This window comes from Ictalurus punctatus, chromosome 27 (assembly GCF_001660625.3).
Source record: "Ictalurus punctatus breed USDA103 chromosome 27, Coco_2.0, whole genome shotgun sequence".
NCBI classification, from domain to species: Eukaryota; Metazoa; Chordata; class Actinopteri; order Siluriformes; family Ictaluridae; genus Ictalurus; species Ictalurus punctatus.
Genome location: NC_030442.2, coordinates 13,104,533 through 13,125,644, shown reverse-complemented (window position 1 = coordinate 13,125,644; position 21,112 = coordinate 13,104,533). Strand labels below are relative to the sequence as shown.

General features: G+C 38.4%; 2 protein-coding genes across 3 annotated transcripts; one reads left to right on the top strand and one right to left on the bottom strand.

Annotated features, from left to right (window-relative positions):
* Positions 1 to 41: 41 nt before the first annotated feature.
* On the top strand, positions 42 to 11,216 carry si:ch73-314g15.3 (Rieske and Ferritin_like domain-containing protein). Its single transcript, XM_017458737.3, has 12 exons — positions 42 to 478; positions 589 to 677; positions 3,083 to 3,201; positions 3,274 to 3,376; positions 4,931 to 5,028; positions 5,634 to 5,783; positions 7,564 to 7,731; positions 7,818 to 7,887; positions 7,974 to 8,052; positions 8,481 to 8,634; positions 9,156 to 9,260; positions 9,345 to 11,216. Exons 1-12 carry the CDS (start codon positions 372 to 374, stop codon positions 9,375 to 9,377), a joined length of 1,275 nt encoding a protein of 424 aa, XP_017314226.1. The 5' UTR covers positions 42 to 371; the 3' UTR covers positions 9,378 to 11,216.
* A 557-nt stretch (positions 11,217 to 11,773) lies between these two features.
* On the bottom strand, positions 11,774 to 19,094 carry spi1b (Spi-1 proto-oncogene b). 2 transcript variants are annotated; one of them, XM_017458304.3, is made up of 6 exons: positions 18,752 to 19,094; positions 17,900 to 17,974; positions 17,712 to 17,796; positions 16,334 to 16,530; positions 13,661 to 13,829; positions 11,774 to 12,440 (listed from the first exon to the last, which is right to left on the bottom strand). In XM_017458304.3, exons 1-6 carry the CDS (start codon positions 18,791 to 18,793, stop codon positions 12,127 to 12,129), a joined length of 882 nt encoding a protein of 293 aa, XP_017313793.1. In that variant the 5' UTR covers positions 18,794 to 19,094; the 3' UTR covers positions 11,774 to 12,126.
* Between the last annotated feature and the right edge of the window lie 2,018 nt (positions 19,095 to 21,112).

Sequence of the window (21,112 nt, the reverse complement as noted above, 5' to 3'; positions counted from 1 at the left end):
GTTTTTTTTTACATAACCGTTACACCGCCCTCTAGTGGCTGGAGTACATTTCACAATAATAAAGGTAAGAAACGCAGTTAGTTTGGCAAATTATCACGAAACCACAGATTGCCATAGCTACTATAGAGTATTTTAGCATAGTAATTAGTTCCATTATAGTACTATATTCAGCAATATTATTATCTATTAATAGAACATGGCGAAATAAGCTCCGAAATAAGCTTGTGAAAACAGTTGTACAGCTCTATTGTGAAGTAAAGCTAGACAGAGGGTAGAATAACCCGGATGTAAATCTTGTCTAAGCGAAGTTGCATGTAAATAAATGGATTTTGTAGTGTTAAGGTTACTTTCGGTAAAGTCGGGAATTATTCATGGAGCATTTTGAGCAGGATTTAGTCGAGGCTCTCAGGGATGTTGTGAAAGCCGGGAGCTGGCAGTGTGTGGGAGAAGCAGCCAAGTTCAAATCAGCATGCACCAAGTAGGAACTACGTCAAATACTAAATGAATGAATGAATGAATAAACAACACCTTATTCTTTTTATTATGTAAATATCACGGTGTCTCTGAATCCTCTCCAATCTGTTTAAGGTTGTACTCTGAGGATGGAGAGCATATCGTTGTTGTGCGAACAGAAGATGGACGGTTTTGGGCGATGGATTCATCCTGCCCACATGAAGGTGTGTTTTCACAAACACCAGCATCAACAGAGAGAAAAAACAGAATTAGAAAGAGACTTCTAAGATGACTTTAACTGCCACCATTTCACAAACTCAACAGTCTGAGACAAATAACATCATAACGCATTCTGGTCAATTCTTGATTCTGATTGGTCAGAAGGTGTTGATTCATATCTATAACAGCCGCTATGAAAAATAGTTCCGGCTGAAAGGGTTGTATTAATGCGCTCGTTATCGTTTCTAAGCAACAGCTAATTCACAGGGACTTGTAGGTAAGACGCTTACACAATCCAGACCTAATAATAAACAGATTTTAAAACATGTCATTTAACAAAGATAAACATAGAATTGTTGATATGGTAAAGTTTTCTTCGTGACAAGCTACATTAAAAAAAAATATATATTATTAACTGAAAGAAGGATGGCCCGGCCCAGTTTAACCCCTGGTTGTCCCCCCTGCCTTGTACCCTGAACTCCCTGCGATAGATGCCAGGCTTCCCTGTGGCCCTGTGTAAAATACGCGATATGGAAATTTGGATGGATTGCACATTGTGCTTTTTAACTGTTTACGGTTACATTTAGTGTTGTGGACCGTCTGAGACAAGTTAGTTCTTGTTATCATTTACATTCCATCGTTGTCTCTCTATCTCCCAGTTAATCCATCCATCCATCCGTCTTCTATACCGCTTTTCCTAAAGGGTTACGGGGAACCTGGAGCCTATCTCGGGGAGCATGGTGCACAAGGCAGGGTACACCTTGGACAGGGTGACAATCCATCGCAGGGCACAATCACATACACATTCACACACACATTTATACACTACGGACACTTTGGACCTACCAATGAGCCTACCATGCATGTCTTTGGACTGGGGAAGAAACCAGAGTACCAGGAGGGAACCCCCGCAGCACGGGGAGAACATGCAAACTCCACATACACAGGGCCATGGTGCGATCGAACCCCCAACCCTGGGGGTGTGAGGCAGCAGTAAACCCTATGGGATGTGCTGTTATAGGAAAATAAACAACTTCAGGGTGGTAAAAGGAACTCCACTTCATGTCATGTTTCAATTTCTTGCATAAGGATCATCCAACAACACCACAAAATAATGAATCTGCAGTACCTCATTTATTCTATTTAAAAAACCCTTACATTATAGATTATTTAACTTTAATTGTGTAAATACTAATTTGCAGAGAATATTATTTATGACTGCTAAACTCTCCATTATTTTCCTAATTGTTCCATGTACGAGGTGGATAGCGGTTGAGGTGGAATAAAGTGTGTCTGTCGCCCTCTAGTGGCAGCCAACGGTACAAACGTCTAAACTTGTGTGAACAAACGAAATACTTGGAAAGTAGTATAGTCCCAGCTCCAGAATAATTGATTTTTGCTGAGTCATGTCTGTTGCCATGTGATTCATTTGTCTAGAGAGTAACCCTGACTGCTTTTTGGTCTTCTACAAGCTGTTTAGGCTGCAGGGCATGGGCCAAATTTGTCTCTAAACTAGGGTCTAAATGTGACAGATGAATACTGTGATCACTGCATATTCAGAGCAGGGGATGTCCGAGTCAGACACAACGTCCTTGAGATGGTCAGTACCACGCAGTAAGCATATCTGATGTCCTTCGTCATCTTCCACAAGCTTCAGACCTCAGCTGGACATCACTATGGTTATATTTTTCTAATCACTCATGCATGAATAGTATGATCTATGGTCAAATCTGTGTGACCCAAGGCAGTAATGAACAGTGTGTGGTATTTTTAGGCAAACCCACTTAATCACACGTGGCATTTTAGCCACAGGTATGCTAGTTGGCAAGCTGGCGGTGGATGTATAATGTTCAGAGAAGAAAACACAGAGTGAGAAACCAGGAGATTATGCAGAGAGTACAACTACAAAGTGCAAGCTCATAGAGCTAATATAGCAAAAAATGTGTTGTGTGATGGCCAGAGTAGGGTAATGATGATAATGAGGGGAAATATAATGTAAAATAAGCACAGTCACCAAGACCGAACAGGACGATCGGTAGCTATCCTCACTTTTGGTTGACATGTCAATTGGTGTTCTGACCATTTTCAAAAGCTGTAACACAGAGCGCTCCATATTGCATTCAAGGAGTCCAAAATATGTATGAGGCAAAAAAAGAAAGGGAAAGACTACTGTATGGCAGTAGTGTGTATTGCAAATACCGGTCATTCTTTGCTACTCATACACACCAGGTGTTTCCTTGACAGTTAGGAGTGGTGAAATTCTGAAAGCGGTGAAGACTTTTCAATAGTTATTAATACTTACACTGGTCCAGGAAGAGAGAATGGGGGAAATAGTGCATTCCTAGAAACTGCTTTCAGGTGTTGTGCAGATTTATTTCTTTACTGATGAAGGTTTTCTCTTTATTGACAGGGGGTCCACTTGACCAAGGAGACATCGAGGACCTTGGAGACGGCAAACTGGCACTAATATGCCCATGGCACGATTTTGATTTTAGCCTGGAGACAGGTTCATCCTCCACAGGACTGCAGGTAGGTTGCAGTAATGAAACTGTCAGTGTACTGACTGAACTGGTTCTGACATTATGCCAAATTCTTTCACAGAATCAAGTCTACGAGGTGAGAGTAGTGGATGGAAAACTGTATATAAATACTCAAAGTAGCTTGTCTCTTTACCCAGTCCCTGTGACAAAAAAGGCAATCCAAGGTGAGTGATCACATTTTGGAACCGATCAATAATCAGGGATTCATGCACTCAGTTGTCAGTAACATGTACTTGGTACACTCAGCCATAACATTAAATCCACCTGCCTAATATTGTGTAGGTCCGCCTTGTGCCGCCAAAACTGCTCTGACCCATCAAGGCATGGACTCCACAAGACCTCTGAAGGTGTGCTGTGGTATCTGGCACCAAAACGTTAGTAGCAGACCTTTTAAGTCCTGTAAGTTGCGAGGTGGGGCTTCTCATGGATCAGACTTGTTTGTCCAGAACATCCCACAGTTTGCTTGATTGGATTGAGATCTGGGGAATTTGGAGACAAAGTCAACACAGTGAACAATTTGTCATGTTCCTCAAACCATTCCTGAACAGTATTTGCAGTGTGTCATGGCGCATTATCCTGCTGAAAGAGGCCACTATCATTAGGGAATACTGTTGCCATGAAGGGGTGTACTTGGTCTGCAACAATGTTTAGGTAGGTGGTACTTGTCAAAGTAACATCCACGTGAATGCCAGGGTTTCCCATCAGAACATTACCCAGAGCATCACACTTCCTCTGCCCAGCCCCACACATGATGTAAAAGAAAACGTAATTCATCAGACCATTCTTCAGTTGCTCCATGTTCCAGTTCTGATGCTCACGTGCCCATCATCCTGTCACCGGTTAACCTGTTGTCCTTCCTTGGAGCACTTTTGGTAGGTATTAACCACTGCATACTGGGAACACCCCACAAGACCTGCTGTTTTGGAGATGCTCTGACCCAGTCATCCAGCCATCACAATTTGGTCCTTGTCAAAGTCACTCAGAACCTTATGCTTGCCCATTTTTTCCTGCTTTCAACACATCAAATTTGAGAACTGACTGTTCACTTGCTGCCTAATATATCCCACCCTGTGACAGGTGCCACTGTAACGAGACAATCAATGTTATTCACTTCACCTGTCAGTGGTTTTAATGTTATGGCTGATCGGTGTATATAGATTGTCTATGTTTTAATATATTGTTTGATCTCATTTAATACTGACAGTCTGGGTGGTGCTGGTATGGTGTACATTTACTGGTCAATATATTAGGCGCATCCACCTTGTCAGTGTACAGTTAGACACTGTAGCCCATTTTTCCATGCACTGTTTGATTATCATTATTCATCCAACAGTCTTTTATCACTGTTAGTTTCTGACCATAGAACTGCTGTTGGCTGAATATGTTTGGTTAACAGTTCTTAAACAAGCAGTGCTATCAAGGTGTATAAAATCCTTGCAGTGCTGTGAACTACCACAGCTACACACGTTAATATGTCAGTGCCACGTCTGTGCTGAGAATAAACTACCACCCAAATAAAATCTGTTCAGCACTGGTCCTGTGGTGGTCACTTTTACACTGATAGATGTGGTAGAGGGCAGGTGGCAGGTGACATTATAAAACTACAAAGTTCATTTAAGTAGTCTGTGTGTAAAAAGCTGTATAAAAGTGTTGAAGAATACGCCACGTAACTCTGTGTATTTTAAGGACATCCTCTTTTGTTTGGAAACCTTCCCTAGATGCCTTGTTACCCATGGACACAAAGTTCGAATCATCAGAAAACACACTCTGCTCCTGGGCCACGAAAATCCTCTGTACTCCAGACCCACTTGAAAAGGTTAGCTTTCGTCCTTTTGGAAAATCTCAGAGATAGTGAATAATAGTTTTGTATGATAACGAATGATTACTGTTGTTTGATTTTCCTGTAGATTGATGAATATGCTTATATAAGGCAGCTCTGTAGAATTCTTGAATATGATCGGTCAGAAATATGAGATGAGATTTGTGTCAAATGTACTGAACATAACTTTTCAAGAAACAAACAAAAATATACAATGAGAGAAGAAAACCCCTCTGAAACTGAAAACAGTGAACTTGGTGGCAAAAATTTAACACGGTCTTCAAATAAACAGTGTTCTTTGTTAACAGTTTCTAAGCTTCATTTGCAGTTTATGTTGCCCAAGTTTACATTCACCATTCTGGCACAAATCTCACATGTGGGCAGAGCTTAACAGCAATTTACTGTTATTGGCTAGTGAGATTAAATCTAACTATAAAAGGATAAAAACACAGTGTGTCATTTATTAATAATTGTTTTAAAGCTTACAATCCTTTGCAACTTGCTGTGGTATAAGAAGTAAACACTGTGTTGTTTAGTATCTGCTTCACTGTAGGTCTCTCAGGCAACCTTTGTTATTCCTGCAATGCCTTTTTGTGTCCTAGGTGGCTTTGACTAAGCAGGTGCAGAGCTGGTGGGACACTGGGGAAATAACAGAGATTGGTGAGTGTGCACCACCGGCTCAGCCTAGCAGAATAGATAGTCTGACTGTGGTGGAGCCAGGCAAAATCAAACGTGGCAAAGGAGGCACACAGGTACATACAGTCTCACTGAGGGGAGTCAGAGGTGTTGAATTAGTAAACAAACCAGAAAGCTTTTATTGCTTTCCATGAAATATGAGACTATTCGTCATTTTACAATAACATTTTGTATGCTGTGACATTTTCATCCAGTAGGTAAAATATAAAGTTGCAATCAAAATTATTCAACCACCATTGCAAATTAGGTTTATTGTCAAAATGCACAGACTTTCAGCTGTTTGTAATGAACAAATTAAACAAAAGCAATTGAAATAGTTCAATACAACGAATGTCTTCCCCAAATTCAACTGAAAATGTAACTTATAATGACTTCTCCAGCTTCAAAATTATTCAAGCCCTTCATGGCAAGCAACTTTACTATTTAGTAGCGCACCCTTTTGCTGTTATGACCTGCGGCAAACGAGATGCATAGCTTCTGGCAGTGTTTCTGAGGAATCTTAACTTAATTCCTCATGAGCAATGGCCTCCAGTTCAGTAATATTCTTGGGTTTGTGTGCTGCAACCGCCTTCTTCAAATCCCACCAGAGATTTTCTATGGGGTTCAAGTCAGGTGACTGTGATGGCCCTGTACAGTGAGGGAAAAAAGTATTTGATCAATTTATAACATTTTTGACATGCGTTTTTCAGATTTTGTTTGTTGTTATTCTGTCTCTCACTGTTCAAATAAATCTACCATTAAAATTATAGAATGATCATTTCTTTGTCAGTGGGCAAACGTACAAAATCAGCAGGAGATCAAATACTTTTTTCCCTCACTGTAGAATCTTCCAAAAAAACTTCTGCAACCAAGCCTTAGTGGAATTTGAGGTATGCTTGGGATCATTGTCCTGTTGGAAGGTCCTATGATGCCCAAGCTTCAGTTTCCTTACAGACAGCCTGATGTTTTTCCCTAGGATTTCCTGATGCTTCAATGAATCCATCTTCCACACGCTGCAGGTTGGTGGACAGAGTGTTCTTTCTTCATTCTTCTTCCTCCAGACATACCGATGATCCATCGTGCTGAAAAGTTTCAGTTTTGTTTCATCGCTCCACAGAACAGCATCCCAAAACTTCTGTGGCTTATTTATATGATTTTGAACCAGCTTTTCTGGTGCTTTTGGGTCAGTAGTGGTGAACATCTTGGAGTTCTGGCATGGAGACCTTTTAGTACATGCCTTACTGAGCTCACTGAAACCTCAGTACCTGTTGCCACAGAGTCTTGCTGCAGGTCTTTTGCAGTCACTCGAGGGTTTTTCACAACCTGCCTTCTCAGAAATCTAGTTGCAGCCGTTGATAGCTTCCTTTTTCTGCCCCGTCCAGGTATTTCATACATTTTCTACCCCTAACCAGTTCAGGTATTTCATGTGTTCCAGTTCAAGCACACCTAGTACAACTAATGAAGCCCTCGATTAGTTACATCAGGTGTGCTTGAGACAACACCTATTTTGCATATTTGTGCTGTTGTGAGGGATTCTATTCAGGGGGTTGAATCATTTTGAACCTGGAGAGATCATTATAAGTTGCATTTTCAGTTTTGAATTTCAATTTGGGGAAACCACTTGAAGCATTCATTGTGTTGAACTATCTCAATTGTGTTTGTTTGATTTGTTCATTGCAAATAGTTGAAAGTCTGTAAATTTTGACAATAAACTTAATTTGCAATGGGGGTTGAATAATTTTGATAGCAACTGTAGCTTTGGCATTTTCGGTCCAACTCAATTTAACACCTTCTTGTGATAATCATTCCGGAAAATCTAGATGAATGTTTACTACCAGTTTATTTCCTTCTTTATAGGCAAGCAGAATTGCTTTGCTTCATTCTCTGGCTAATATAGAGCAGTGGGCTATTGACCTCTCATGGGACATCATTGCTCGATTCTCTACAGTCAAGCTGAGCTCAGGAGACTCACTACCACAAGAGTTCTTCAGTGACTTTGTCAAAGTAGCCAGTGATGAAGCCAAGGTTGGTCTCTTAACGTGATTTCAGTATCAGTTTATATCATCTTTCTGTTAACTGATTGTAGTATAACCTGTTGTATTTTTGTTTAGCATTATGAATTATTAGAGCAAAGGATCAAGGAGCTTGGCTCCTCTTTTGGTGCCCTTCCAGTACATAATGGTGAGAATGTTGTTTGTCTTATATTGCTGCATGGTTTCAGTGAAGCTGGGTTGTGAATGCGGAGCCATGTTGTTTTGTCTTTACAGGTTTGTGGCAATCAGCAGCAGAAACATCACATGATCTTCTGTCTAGGCTGGCTATAGTACACATGGTCCATGAGGCTAGGTACTGCACAAAAATTTTCACACCTTAACAGTATAGTCAAAAATGAAAAAATGAATCATTTTAAAGGAGCTATTTGTAATGTTTAGAGCCCTCTGCTGCTTGCAACAACCTACTCTAGTCCCTTTACTATAATCCCCTTACTCTAGTCCAACCCCAAGCTATCTGTTGAAATCATGCATGCCTCATGAGTTTTCTTAAAAAGAAGCAAAGCTGAGCAATACTGTACTGGTTGAAAAGCAGAAGCTTGAAATCAAGAACGTATCCAAATCTATGTCAGTATTGTTAATCAGTTTTTGTATCTTTTGAAATGAGGAATATTGTGAATATTCACAGTCTAGAAACACTCACAAATGACAGAATGCACCTTCAAACCTATGTCTGAAAAATTCCAATCCAGTAAAGACCCTGTTTTTTGTGGGTTTTTTTAGGGGCTTAGACGTGCACCCTCAGACACTGTCCCGCTTTGCGGCACAGGAAGACACAAGCTCAGTAAAGATCCTGGAGGTGATTTATGCTGATGAGATAACACATGTGGCTGCAGGACTCCGATGGTTCACTTACATTTGCTCCAAGGAGGAACGGGTAAGAAATAAGTGCCACTTATCCCATGTTTGGTTCTGCCCGGCTTTACTACATTCCTACTAACTGCACTATTCAACCAGACTGTAACATCGTGGCTCAGTAAATCACCCATCATCCCACATTTTGTAGGTTTCATTGCCAAGTTTGAGAGTTTGTATCGTTGTATCTAGTGCAATACACGTCAGAGAGAATGCCATTCGTGACTCATTTTAACGCCGTCTCTCAAACTCTGCATTCAGACATTCAGTAAGTTTAAAATATTGGCACATTTAATAATTTTACTGATCATATTGAGCAGGATTTCTAGTAACCGAGTCCATTACTAGTCACGCTACAGTATTTCACCACACAAGAACTGCTCCTAATGTTTTGTGATAGAAAACTGATACACATACGTGGCTAGGATGCAAATTCCTCCTAGCTGCAGTGAAAAGTGCTGATATCTATCTGTATTATTTTTTTTAATAAGCTTCAGATTTTTCGGTACAGCAAGTTTGGCCATTTCTGTGTCATTTCTCCAGGATTGTCTGGCAACATTCCACGACTTGGTTAAATTGCATTTCAAAGGGTATCTGAAGCCTCCATTCAACATAGAGGGAAGGAAGACAGCAGGAATGACAGAGGAGGTATCTGTTATACTGCACTAATTTGTCACATAAATGTCTAATGATCATTTGCAATGATTATATTATAATGTTTTCCATTTTTAGTGGTATGTTCCACTTGTTAAACCGTCCAGCTGACTGACGATCTCCTGCAACATTTCAGCTGTGAAGATAAGCTGCTGCTCTTGCACCAGTATATACCCTCAGTCTGCCAGTATCGATATCTCCATTACTGTAAACACATGGTTTACCTGATTTTAGTTTCTATTTGCTGTTGTGAAATGGTTATTTATACAGAAAAAAGTATTGCTTCAATGTACAATTAGTTTTATTATCTGAAATCTTAATGCAGTGCCAATTAGTAATAGTATAATCATTATCATTATTAATAGTATAATCAGTCATAGTATAATCATTTCTTGCAAGGAAATCTAATGCATTTCTTGGTACAAACAATAAATTACATTATGGGGTCCAAAAGTCTGCGACCACTAGTGAAAATGCTTCGATTTTGATTATTTTCTTTTTACGTTGCAAATAAAATTATTAGCAACAGCTTTGATTGAAGAGTTGAATCTTAGAAATATCCACATAAGTTTCATAATTTCTTTGTGTTTGGTATGTCCCTGTTTGCTTTAATGTCTAAAACCTGACGATCCATGCTAGATCAGAACCATCGGAGTGTTGTATTAACACGTGCTTTAATGGACGGAATAAGATTGAGTAAATCAGACATTTGGTTCAAATGAGTTAACATGGTAAAAATCACAAATGTGCATAATGTTACCGTGCAGAATCTTGAAATCCTGAATATTCGAGACGTTGAACATTTTCCTTTCTTTGCTTTCTTTTTTTTTCTTCAAAATTCTAAAACATATTGTTTATTTCCAGTTTAAACACATACACAATGGTGTCCAAAAGTCTGAGATCATATTGAAAATCTGGGATATTTAAAAATGATCTCAGACTTTTGGACGCCACTGCATATGTGTATATGTATATATAGGTTTTGCATTTGTTATATGCAAGGCACCATATTTAATATTATCCAATAAATACTATACACTCTGTTTCATGCATGTCCTTTAGTGAAATACATTTGGTCGATTTTAAATTTACAGGCCATTACAAGCAAAGTTTATGAATATGATTTATTGTATTGACAGGGGGTGCTGGTGAGTCGAACATGCATGAGCAACGGTGCTGTACTATGAAGGAACATGCATAGTTTTCAGTTTGACGGCTGACTTCTATAGATGAATTAAATATATTTTAAATATCAGATTTTTTTTTGTCTATATGCTAATGATCAAGATTAGAAACTGTAAAGCTCAGTGTTCTTATAAAGATATTATAAGCACAAAGCCAGTACACAGTGCTACACTGAATGACCATTAAGCTATCCCTTAGTAAATTTAAATAAATTGTTACAACCTGCTATCTTTGGGATGGGAAGATTTTTTTTGTGTGTGTGCTGTGCCATATTTTGTGTGCAGGTCCGAACTCCTTCCCAGAGTTTCCAGCCTGCCCTAGCCTGCCTTGCTCCTGCCTCCCAGGATGACATCACTGATTGATGAACATATTTAAAGAGGAAGAGGAGTGAGAATGGTGTGAGTTGTTAGGAGAGTGTTTGGTTTGTGTTGCTTGTCCTTGTGGCTATTAAATTCTGTATTCTGGCTGCTGTTCTGGTTTTGACTCTTGACTGGTTTTTGACATTGAGTTTGGTTGACCCTGCATCTGTTTATGTGTATACTCTTCACCACTGTATATATTTTGCACTTGGTTCACCGGCAGTAGGGGTGTGGCTGCCATTTCTTTTGGGTGAAGGTCCTTTTGTCTCTGTTTTTGGCTTAGGTAGTTAGGGAAGTATTTGTATTTTCTTTATTTTCCTTTTAGGTAAGCTAGCTACCTAACAAAATAATCATTTTGTTTATTCTTTTGGCCTTCGCCCACCCTGAAGTTATGTCTGGTGTTTGGTTCTTTGTATAGTTGTATGTATATAATTGTGTGTTACAGTATACCACAACTTTTGAACAACCCTGTTTGTTTGTGGTGTTATTCCTTGCTCCTTCATTTTTAAAGGTCAATTCCTTTGAATCCTGAGCTGGTTACTCTGCCTAACCTAGACTGGGCCATAACAAAATGTTTTAAATAAAAGTATCATCACAAAATACGAATCTATATACTCCTCTGTGGACTCGCCGATGAATAATGGACATTGTGAAACCAGTTCCCTGCAAACAAGTGTAAAGATTTTGCAACCATTCTGATTTGACTTCTTTTACTGTTTTAAAAAGACTTAATCATATAAAAATGAATATAAATCTCTCAGCCCTTAAACAAGGAGTTGTTGAAAAAAGCACCCTTTATGGTAAAAACAGCGTCACCGCATATGTGTTGGCTAGACGAGACAGCCGTATTTTCCGTACAGCGTGAGCCTGTGTCATTTGTTTTCACTTCTGCTTTTGTATTTTTGTGATCCCCCACCCCCACAAACCCTCCCCTTAATGATCAGTGAAGACGTTAACAACAGCTTCTACACAAGAGCTGCATGGTTTAATTTTTAAACTTGCTCACATTTGATCTGTTTAATGCATCAGAGCTTACTGTAGATAATATATTTTACATTTCTCTTCTGTTTAGAGAATCGAAAGTTTTTTTTTTAATTGCACATGCAACTGAAATGGGAGTGTGAGCTCTGTGCTGGAAAGTTCATAGAGAAAGTTCAATGAATTAATGCAAAGGGGAATAATATTAAAAGGATCATAAAGGGCAAGCGAAAAGTCTAATGCTCCAAGTCCAATGAGTAGAGCTCTCTTTTCAGCAGACCGACAAGTCTCCCTTGTCTATCTATTTCTTTTTTCTTCCTGTCGATCGGTCTGTCTCTTTACATGTACAACTTTCTTTCCAGGTGGCTCTTTCCCAGCACATCACCACTGAACTGGTACGTGAGCTTCTTCTTGACCTTTTTGACCTCCCCGGTCTTGCCGTAGTTTCTCAGTGCCCTGGCCATTTTCTGGTAGGTCATCTTCTTACGGTTGCCTTTCTGCACTCCCCAGCGGTGGGCCAGAACCTCTTTGTGTTTGGAGGAGAACTGGAAAGTTCCCTTTTCTTTGTCCACCCACCAGATGCTGTCCTTCATGTCCCCGTTTCGCAGAAGGTCCAGCAGGAACTGATACAGACGAATCTTTTTCTTGTTTCCTAGGCAAACAAAAAGACAAACATAAACACAAGAAAAATTGATTGGCTCTGCTCTTTTTGCTGGGGGATGTTTGGTGATTAAGGACTGTGACCTTTCACAGAAAGTAGCTTGTTTTCTGTTGGCCTGGTTAAAGGGAAATGTAGGGGAAGATGAATAGGCTTTCAATTTGAAATGTATTTGCAGAAGTGACAGAACTTGGATTTGCTGCCTACTCCTTAGGGTTTTACACTGCAGATTTTGTAAGAATTCATACTTCATAATTCAGCATGTATTAAAAATGGTTATGGTCAAGGCAAGTTGTGGTATTACGGCTTCTAACTATTCCTCTAACTTAACTCGTGAAATCTGTTAGAAAAAATTGGTATGAAATGTTCAATAAAAATGAAACGAAAAAAAAATTTTACATTTCCACAAGATGCTAAAAAAAAAAAAAAAAAAAAAAATCGGTATGCCTTCAACTACTGTTTCTGTAGCAGGAGGGGTGTGGTTTAGCCAGAGGGTGGTGTTTACGGGGGAAACTACAGGTGTAATGACTAACATTTCACACCTGTTCCCTGTTTTAACTGTCTGTTAATTTGATCTATTTCTTTCTCTCTTTTCCTGAGCGATGAGCAGAGCAAAGTAGAAAGCGATGAGCGAGCTGGAAAGGAAGTTATTTGTGCTGAAAAGTTGAGCAGGTTGGTGACTCGGGGGGGGGTCAGGATTGCTGCCTCAAAGTTCCAAGGTAGCAGGTTTTATCCTGTCTGGAGTTTCACAGTTTAGGTTAGGTTAGGTTCTCCCCATGACTGTGTGGGTTTCTTTCAGGTTCTCCAGTTTTTTCCCCAGCTTCCAAATATGAATGTGTGTGTGCATGGTGTTCTGCGATAGTCTGGTGCTCCATTCAAGTTGTATTCCAGTTCCAATGTCACCCTAACCTGCATAAAGTGCTCACTGACTACTGTGCCATAGGAGCGAGCCTAAATAAAAACCTCACATTTGATCTTACCTCAAGTCTGTGTTTCTGAGAGACATACTGCGACATTATTGTGATGTCATTAAATACAAGAATTCACCCTAATATCAGATGTGTTCTTAAGAAGGTACAGCAGGAATCAAAACTGTGCTATACAGTTCCTACATTTTCTTCCTTTTGGAACATATGTGGCACCTCAGTCTGACTACCAAGTCTGGTCTCCTTTGACTGCACTGTATTGTATGGAAAAGATTTGAGGATCCTCACCATGTTCTACCCCGGTAGTAGAGCTGATGTGGTCCCTCATACACTCCTCATCGGACACCTCCAGGGGGGGACTGCGGCTGCCAGGGTCATCATCATCCGAGCTACGCAGGAGAGGTGAGGGCTGCACACTATGGGAGTAATACAGAGACGGTCGGGGCAAACAAGCCATCTGGAGGGGTGAAGACAGGATTCAGTTTTGTTGATTTCCATTATAAGAATAAGAAAATTCCTTTTTATTATTTGAATGTTCCAGGATGTTGGGGTTGGGAGATGCTAGCTTTAAAATTAATATCTTGATAACCAGAGTATCTTTGGACACAACTATACTACTGTTTAAAAATGTGACTCCTCCTCACAGTGATTTGTGACAGTGTTTTTGCCAAAAGAAAAAAAAAACCCACACCTCTGTCAACAGGTGGCTGTGCTATATTATATCGAGATATCTTAAGAAGGCTAAATATCAAAAGGGGAAGTTTCTCTCATACCTCTGAATACTCCTTATGAGGTATATTCATGCTATTCTTTTAATACAATACAATACCACACCATCCTGCCTGACTGTTTCTACATCCATTTATAAATGGCAACGATCTCCACAGGACAAAGTTCAACAATGGAGTGGGGGAAAAAACCCCAAAATAACACAAGTATTTCAAAATCCACTTTGTGTCAAGTTGGCTGAGCTGACCAGATCTTGGGAACACTCACATTGTCACATGTCGTTTCATGCGACCCATTAGAATGCACACTTCCACATGACTGGGAAAAGGTCACGTGTGTTAAAATGTACCCGTTTAACTAAAACACGTCTACAGAAATCATTCTGTACACAGTTCACACAGCTTATTGACACAAAGGGCTATATATTCTTATCAGCATCTAAAAAGGACAGAAAATAGAGAAACCTGTGTGGGATCTAATGGTTTAAAACCAAGCCCAGAGCTTTTGAGGGGAGGGCTGCAGCTGCCTAGCTAGCTCTAAATAACTTTGTATTTTAAGTAAGCTGTGGCTTGAACTGCAAGTCACACTTATATATTTCATCCATTGATAATGATGTACTTAGGCCGGAGAGCTGTTTGGCATATTCTTAAAAAAAGAAATAGGGGAGGAAAAAAACAACCCTATGTAATATAATTAATTTCACGTAAATAGACACACAAATTCACAGTCACACCAGGAACCATATTTTCAAATACAACACCAACACATCAGATAAGACTAACAGAAGAAGGTTATTTTCAGACTAAGTGTAACAGTTCATGCTTCTGGGACTTTGTGTGTCGGTGCCCATGTGTGTTACAGGAGGCAGTAAATCAACCTGCCATTCTTTTTCCTCCTGCAAGTCCACAGCTCTACAAGAGGGGAAAAAAGCTTTCTTTTCTATAGCTTGTACTGTGGTTAGTATCTGAGAACAGGAGCCCACCCATATATAGAGGATCTAATCACAGTCACGCTCTAACTTGCTTCCCATTCTGAGCTATAGATCATTTTCAGCCTTTGTTTCTCTGTGCGTTGCTCATTTTGCACTCCGTGTGGTTCATATATTCCGTTTGGTGAGCACATACTATGAAAATACACATTTTTATAATTTTACAGTACTGTGCAAAAGTATAGTTATTATTTTTTAATTATTGTTTATTAAATCATTATTAGATTTTTTTTTTAACTGACTAACCAAATTCTTTATAAGACTGCATGACTGTAAGAGAATACAGAGGATACGAGTTTGTTTTCTTTCCCCTATTGTACATTTATGTAAACTTACATATTTCCTTTCGTTAGTTTTAAAGCAGTTTTGCTTTGCAGATTTTTTTTATTTTTTTTACTTGAGCCTAAGGCATTTTCACAACATTCATAGATTTCCATATTCTCAGACTGTAAATAATTTATGAATAATTTCTAAATAATATTAATTGTAGATGAAATCGAACATTAAATTCAATAAAATTGTGATTGTGCAATTGTGCAAAAGGCATGCCTGATTGAATAGAATCATGATTGTAAATCCATGTTGCTCAGCTCATGATTGTGTGTGTGTGTGTGTGTGTGTGTGTGTGTGTGTGTGTGTATATGAGTTAGTGAGATTCATGTGCGTACACTTGCTTTTGTTGTCCGAGCACATCTGTGTATGTGTGTCACAACTTGATGCGGTGGTGTTTGTGTAAGTGGGGAGGGGGGTGTAATGGCGGTTTGTTAGCATGCAGCACTGTTGCTGTGGTGAAAGTGGTGAGGACGGGCCAGGATAAGGGTAAGTTGAGAAACAGCTTGGGTGCAGATGTACTTGCCGTTCTCCGTAACAGCAAAAACAACTGAACAAATGAACCAGTTTGGTAACACTACAATTTCAGCAAGTGCAGCAGGTAGTCCAAATGCAAACTGGATTCACCAGACACCATATTGGACTTTTGGACTCTAATCCAAACAGTCTAAGAAATTCTAATGCAAAAAAAGTTCCCCATTAAATTATGTGAATTTAATGGAAAGCGTACGCTTCATTCATTCAATCTCAGGATCTTTAAGCACCAATGTAAAGATCTGATCCTTTACCATGTTTATCAGAGGATCTTTGTAGTCATATTGTTCTGGTTTTTGTGGTGAGATCTTGTTTTTTGTCCTTTCATTTTTATTGTCAGTAGTTTAGCAGTAAATTAGCTGTGATTTGTGTACCCTCACCTGTGGAGTAGGCAGTGCCAGATGGTGTCCAGCCAGACTGGGATCCAGAAAATGGCTAGGTTCTACATCAGTAAAGCGATGCACACTGGAAGGATGAACCTGCTGAACCACACTCTGGAGCTCCGTGAAGTGGCTCTCTGTCAAATTCTCAAAGTCCCCAGGGTGGACATGATGTGCATTATACTCCCAAGTATGATCTAGACAAAAGAGGCCAATTGAAGGGTAAACAGATGCTATGATAACATGTATAAGGCATGAAAAATGCTGTTACCATTAGACATAAAAAAAACATTTGGTTATTTGGTTGACCATTTTAGATTTGTATTGTACTGTATCCGATTTGGAAGATAGTTTGTAGTTTTCTTTGTTGTTTTTTTTTTGTGTGCTAAAACCACCAGGACTATATGCGTCATGCTGTTTCCTGTTCACACCACTGTTTCCTTCAGCAGTTTTTAATACTATAAACCCTTCAAAACGTCCAGCGTTTCATTTTTCTGGTTTGGTATTTTCCACAATTGGAATGTAGTCCTGTTTATAAATCTCTCTTTTTTTTCTTTTTTTTTTTTAAATTTTTGTTTTCATTTTTGTTTTCAATCTACAGATCCAATACAGTATGAAATAGACAAAGACAGACCTTCAATAGTACAGTAAAATGATCACCAAGGGGCAAAAAGACAAAGATCTAATAAGCAAATTAATTAAAATCTTTCAAATGTTTGTCTTAAATGGTTGTATGAAACTTGTTGCTGTTGTTTTGCTTATGTTCTTCTGTAATTAGTATTCCTTTGACACTTCTATTATCACTTTTCTTTTTACATCACACCAAGTCACATGGATCTCAGAAAAGAAATGCAAAACACCAGAGTACACAATGGTCAGACCAAAATCCTGTATACAGGAACCCCAATGAGACACATCCATGCCTATATTATCATATCTTCTCTATACTATATACACATCATAAATTAGTTTGTCAAATTATCTGACATACATTTGTGGGGCTAGTTTAGATTCTTCTTGGTGGCAGACCCTTGGGGATATTTGTCGTTCTACGTCTGTAGTTTTCTTGCCTGTCAAAATAATGCATCTGTTTCCTGCTTTGGTGTCGGGTCACTTGCCTGGTTCCACTCGCTAGCTCTCCTAAACCCCCCCACACAAATGAATTCCCAGCAGCTATGGGTGTGATTTTAAACCGTTAGTTCGACCACGTTGGTGTTAAAATGGGTCTCTAAGCGTGTCAAACGAACAAGCTATTTTGGTACGGTTTCAGTTTATCTCTTGAAATATTTCCAAAGACATGCATTTGTTTTCAGCCTGCCCCAACATAGTGCAATAAATCCATAATGATGAATTGATGTAAATGCAAATAGCATCTCACCACTCTGGCCGTCTCCATCGATGATGTATTGATATTCCATCTGTTGTCGATAGATTTCAGGATCATAGATCATATCTTCCGTTGACTGTAAGCAGAAGTCGAGCAATGTGAGTAAAATACAGGAATAAGCCCAGAGTTTTATACAAAAAAAAAAAAAAAAAAATGAATGCAGTATGAGAAAATCTCACATCTCTATTTACAAGTGCCCAGTAATCTTTAAATTCAGATGGTGCCTGTGACATCCAGCCAGTCCAGGTTTTTTTCTATTACACATAGAAATATTTCAGTATTTGATAATGTTCATATTTGAAAGCAAGTTAATGCTTAGGTTAGAATTTGGTTGTAAATTTAGAGGTTATTTTGAATAGCTAATCATGCATTATGTTATATATACATTCAATTTGCTCATAATCACTTGTCATGTTTATCATTGTAGAGGTGAAATTTAAATAATTCTATAAGCCAGTTGGAGAATTTGCTGAAAAGAAAACAACAATAAGCAATTCAATCTTAAAGCAGATCATAATAATAATAAAAATAATAATAATAATAACAACAACAACAACAACAATAATAATAATAATAATAATAATAATAATAATAATACATAATTTAATACATACATACATATATGTATAATATAATATGTATAAATTAAACACTGACTAATATAATGTGTACCTTATGAACAGAACTACACTTTGGCCACGACTCACCATCAGCCTTATTGACTCTCACTTATTTATGTTTTTAATGACAAAGAGTGACAAAATACTAAATACAAACTGGTAATATTATTTTAGAGAATTCGTGGACTTTTTAGTGGTATACTGTTCATCTATTCAACTGTGCATCACTAACAAGGAAGCTATTACTGTAGTATGACTGACATGTTGACACATCCGATATTATCAGGAACTCGCTTTATTATTGACTCTTCTATGACTCCAAAGTGTTGGTTTTACCGAGTTTTACATTAAGCTAACATGGCATTACTCACACACACACACACACACACACGGAAGATGTAGAATACTTACAGGCGGGATGATGTACCCCTCCATTCTGTATGAAGACAACATGGAGTCTTTTCTGCTTCACGCACTCTAGCTCGATGCGCTTTCTCAATTGCTTTCAAAACAGCCCCTGAGCCATTGCACAACTCTAAATTTCCTCTTACTAAATGAAACTAAAGAGTCCGCGCACACACCTTACCCACTGGGGGCCACACAGCTCCCAGGGCCCCTAAAAAAGAAGCCAAATACAGATACAATGCAAGTGTTAGCCTAACAGCGACCGTGGCAAAACGACAGAGGTTTCTGTTTGTTACTTCTTTATTTTTGGTATGTGTGAGTGTGTATCCTGCTGGTTCCTGATTTTAGAGTGATGTCAGGTGGGGATTATAACTACTCAGTTAGAACAGACACATTGTGTCACCTCCCCCAATAGCCAATCAGAGACAGTTCAGCTGATGTTGTCCACCTCCAGGCCTTCCATTCTACAAACTTAACGTAGGATGAAGGAATAATTGGTGCCACTTTAGATGACTTAGGGGGTCTTCTAATTTTCTATTTTGCAAGCTATTCCCCAAAGTAACGCTACCCTTGAGTCGTATATTCTTCTGCAAATCAGATTGTGCTCCATAATTCAGTTCATCATTTTTATGCATGATTTGGGCTTTGGAGATGACACATTGAAAGTAAAAGAAATGTCAAAATTAATGAGAAACAGTTTTGTGTTTTTGAAATAAAAGTACTCAATTTGACTTATCAAAGCCCCTTCTTTTTGCAGATATCATAAATAGATAAGGTAGTGTGTGAGACGTTATCTTGCAACAGTTTTAATCTCTTACTGCAGTTCCACCAAGACAAGCAGGGAGAATAGATAACATCGTCATGCGACAGAAAACTCTCCATTTAAACAATACCAGTGATGCTGGCAGTTATTATGCAATTGAAATCATGCTCAGAGAAGATGTTAGATTATGCTATATTATATGCTGCATAATGATAGTTGATTTTTTTTTTTTTTTTAAATATATTATTATTACAGTGCAAAGCATTATCTTTAGAGCAGGGTATTTTTAAGGCCTTTTTTTTTTTTTTTTACTGTTAATCCTACTATCCTGTAAAATATTATTATAAATAATTTTATATATTGGAAATGTGTCTTTTTTTTTTCATGCATCTTCAGTAACAGTTTTATCTTAGTCAAAGTTGCGGAGCCTTTCCTGGTACCGCTAGGTGTGAGGCAGGAATACATCCGGAATGGGATTCATATCAGGGCAACATGGAAACATATTCATACACACATTCAAGCCTCAGGGAAATTCTTAGTGTAGTCAGACCTCCTGAGAGCTGAGAGGACGCCACAGAACCATGAAGAAACCAACGTGGACATGGGGTGAATATGAAAAACAGAACCCTGGAGCTGTGAGGCAGCAATGCTACCCAAATTTTATATATATATATATATATATATATATATATATATATATATATATATATATATATATATATATATTGTAATGCATTTATCTATGTTACTGTTAACACTTTTTCCTCTTTGTTCCTTTGTTAATGCTGAGTAAAACTGTTACAATATATTTGTCTCTGAACCAATATGTAGACCCAAAGACCTGTCCACCCGTCTGCATTCACATTTAAGCATGGAATTTATCAATTCTGTTAGGTTGAGTCACGTTATCCAGCTGGCAAGTATTACAAGTACAGACTGATTTATGAATATAACCTACATATTCTGTCATAAATTCTGTCAGGTAACATCATGGTAGCTAACTGGCTAGCATTAGTAGTAAATATTATAAACATTAATGACTTCTTTAAAAGCTTCTCAGACATCCTATCACGTGAGCTCATGTTAGCCAACTGGCTAGCATTACAAGTAAAGATTATGAATATTTTTTAATATGAAAATAGACTTGCCAACCCTTCTAGATTGGTGAGGAAACTCCAGTAATTAGCATTAGTCTCTCAAACTGAGCAAATGAATTCCCAGAGATTTCTTTTTTTTTTTTTTTTTTTTTTTTTGTCAGGTTGAAATAGAATTTGAAATAAACTGAAAAGTTAGAACATGTTATTTATAACGAGGCTGGTTGTGTTGGAGTCCAAAGTTGCCAGGTGTGCACAACAAAAAAACCCCAGTGGTCAATAAAAACTACCTCAAATGTAAAACTCAAAATATCCTATACTTTTAAAAATCCATATTTATATACATACATGTATACACTTTAAACACAGGTTTTTATTATTATTTAGCCTATGTAGACATAAATAAAGTTATTTCAAAAACCTGTGAAATGTAATGAGAAAAAATATTCGCAACACTAATTCAAAATCCTGTCAGAAATCCTTCCAGGTTAGCACAGGCAAGCTAACTGA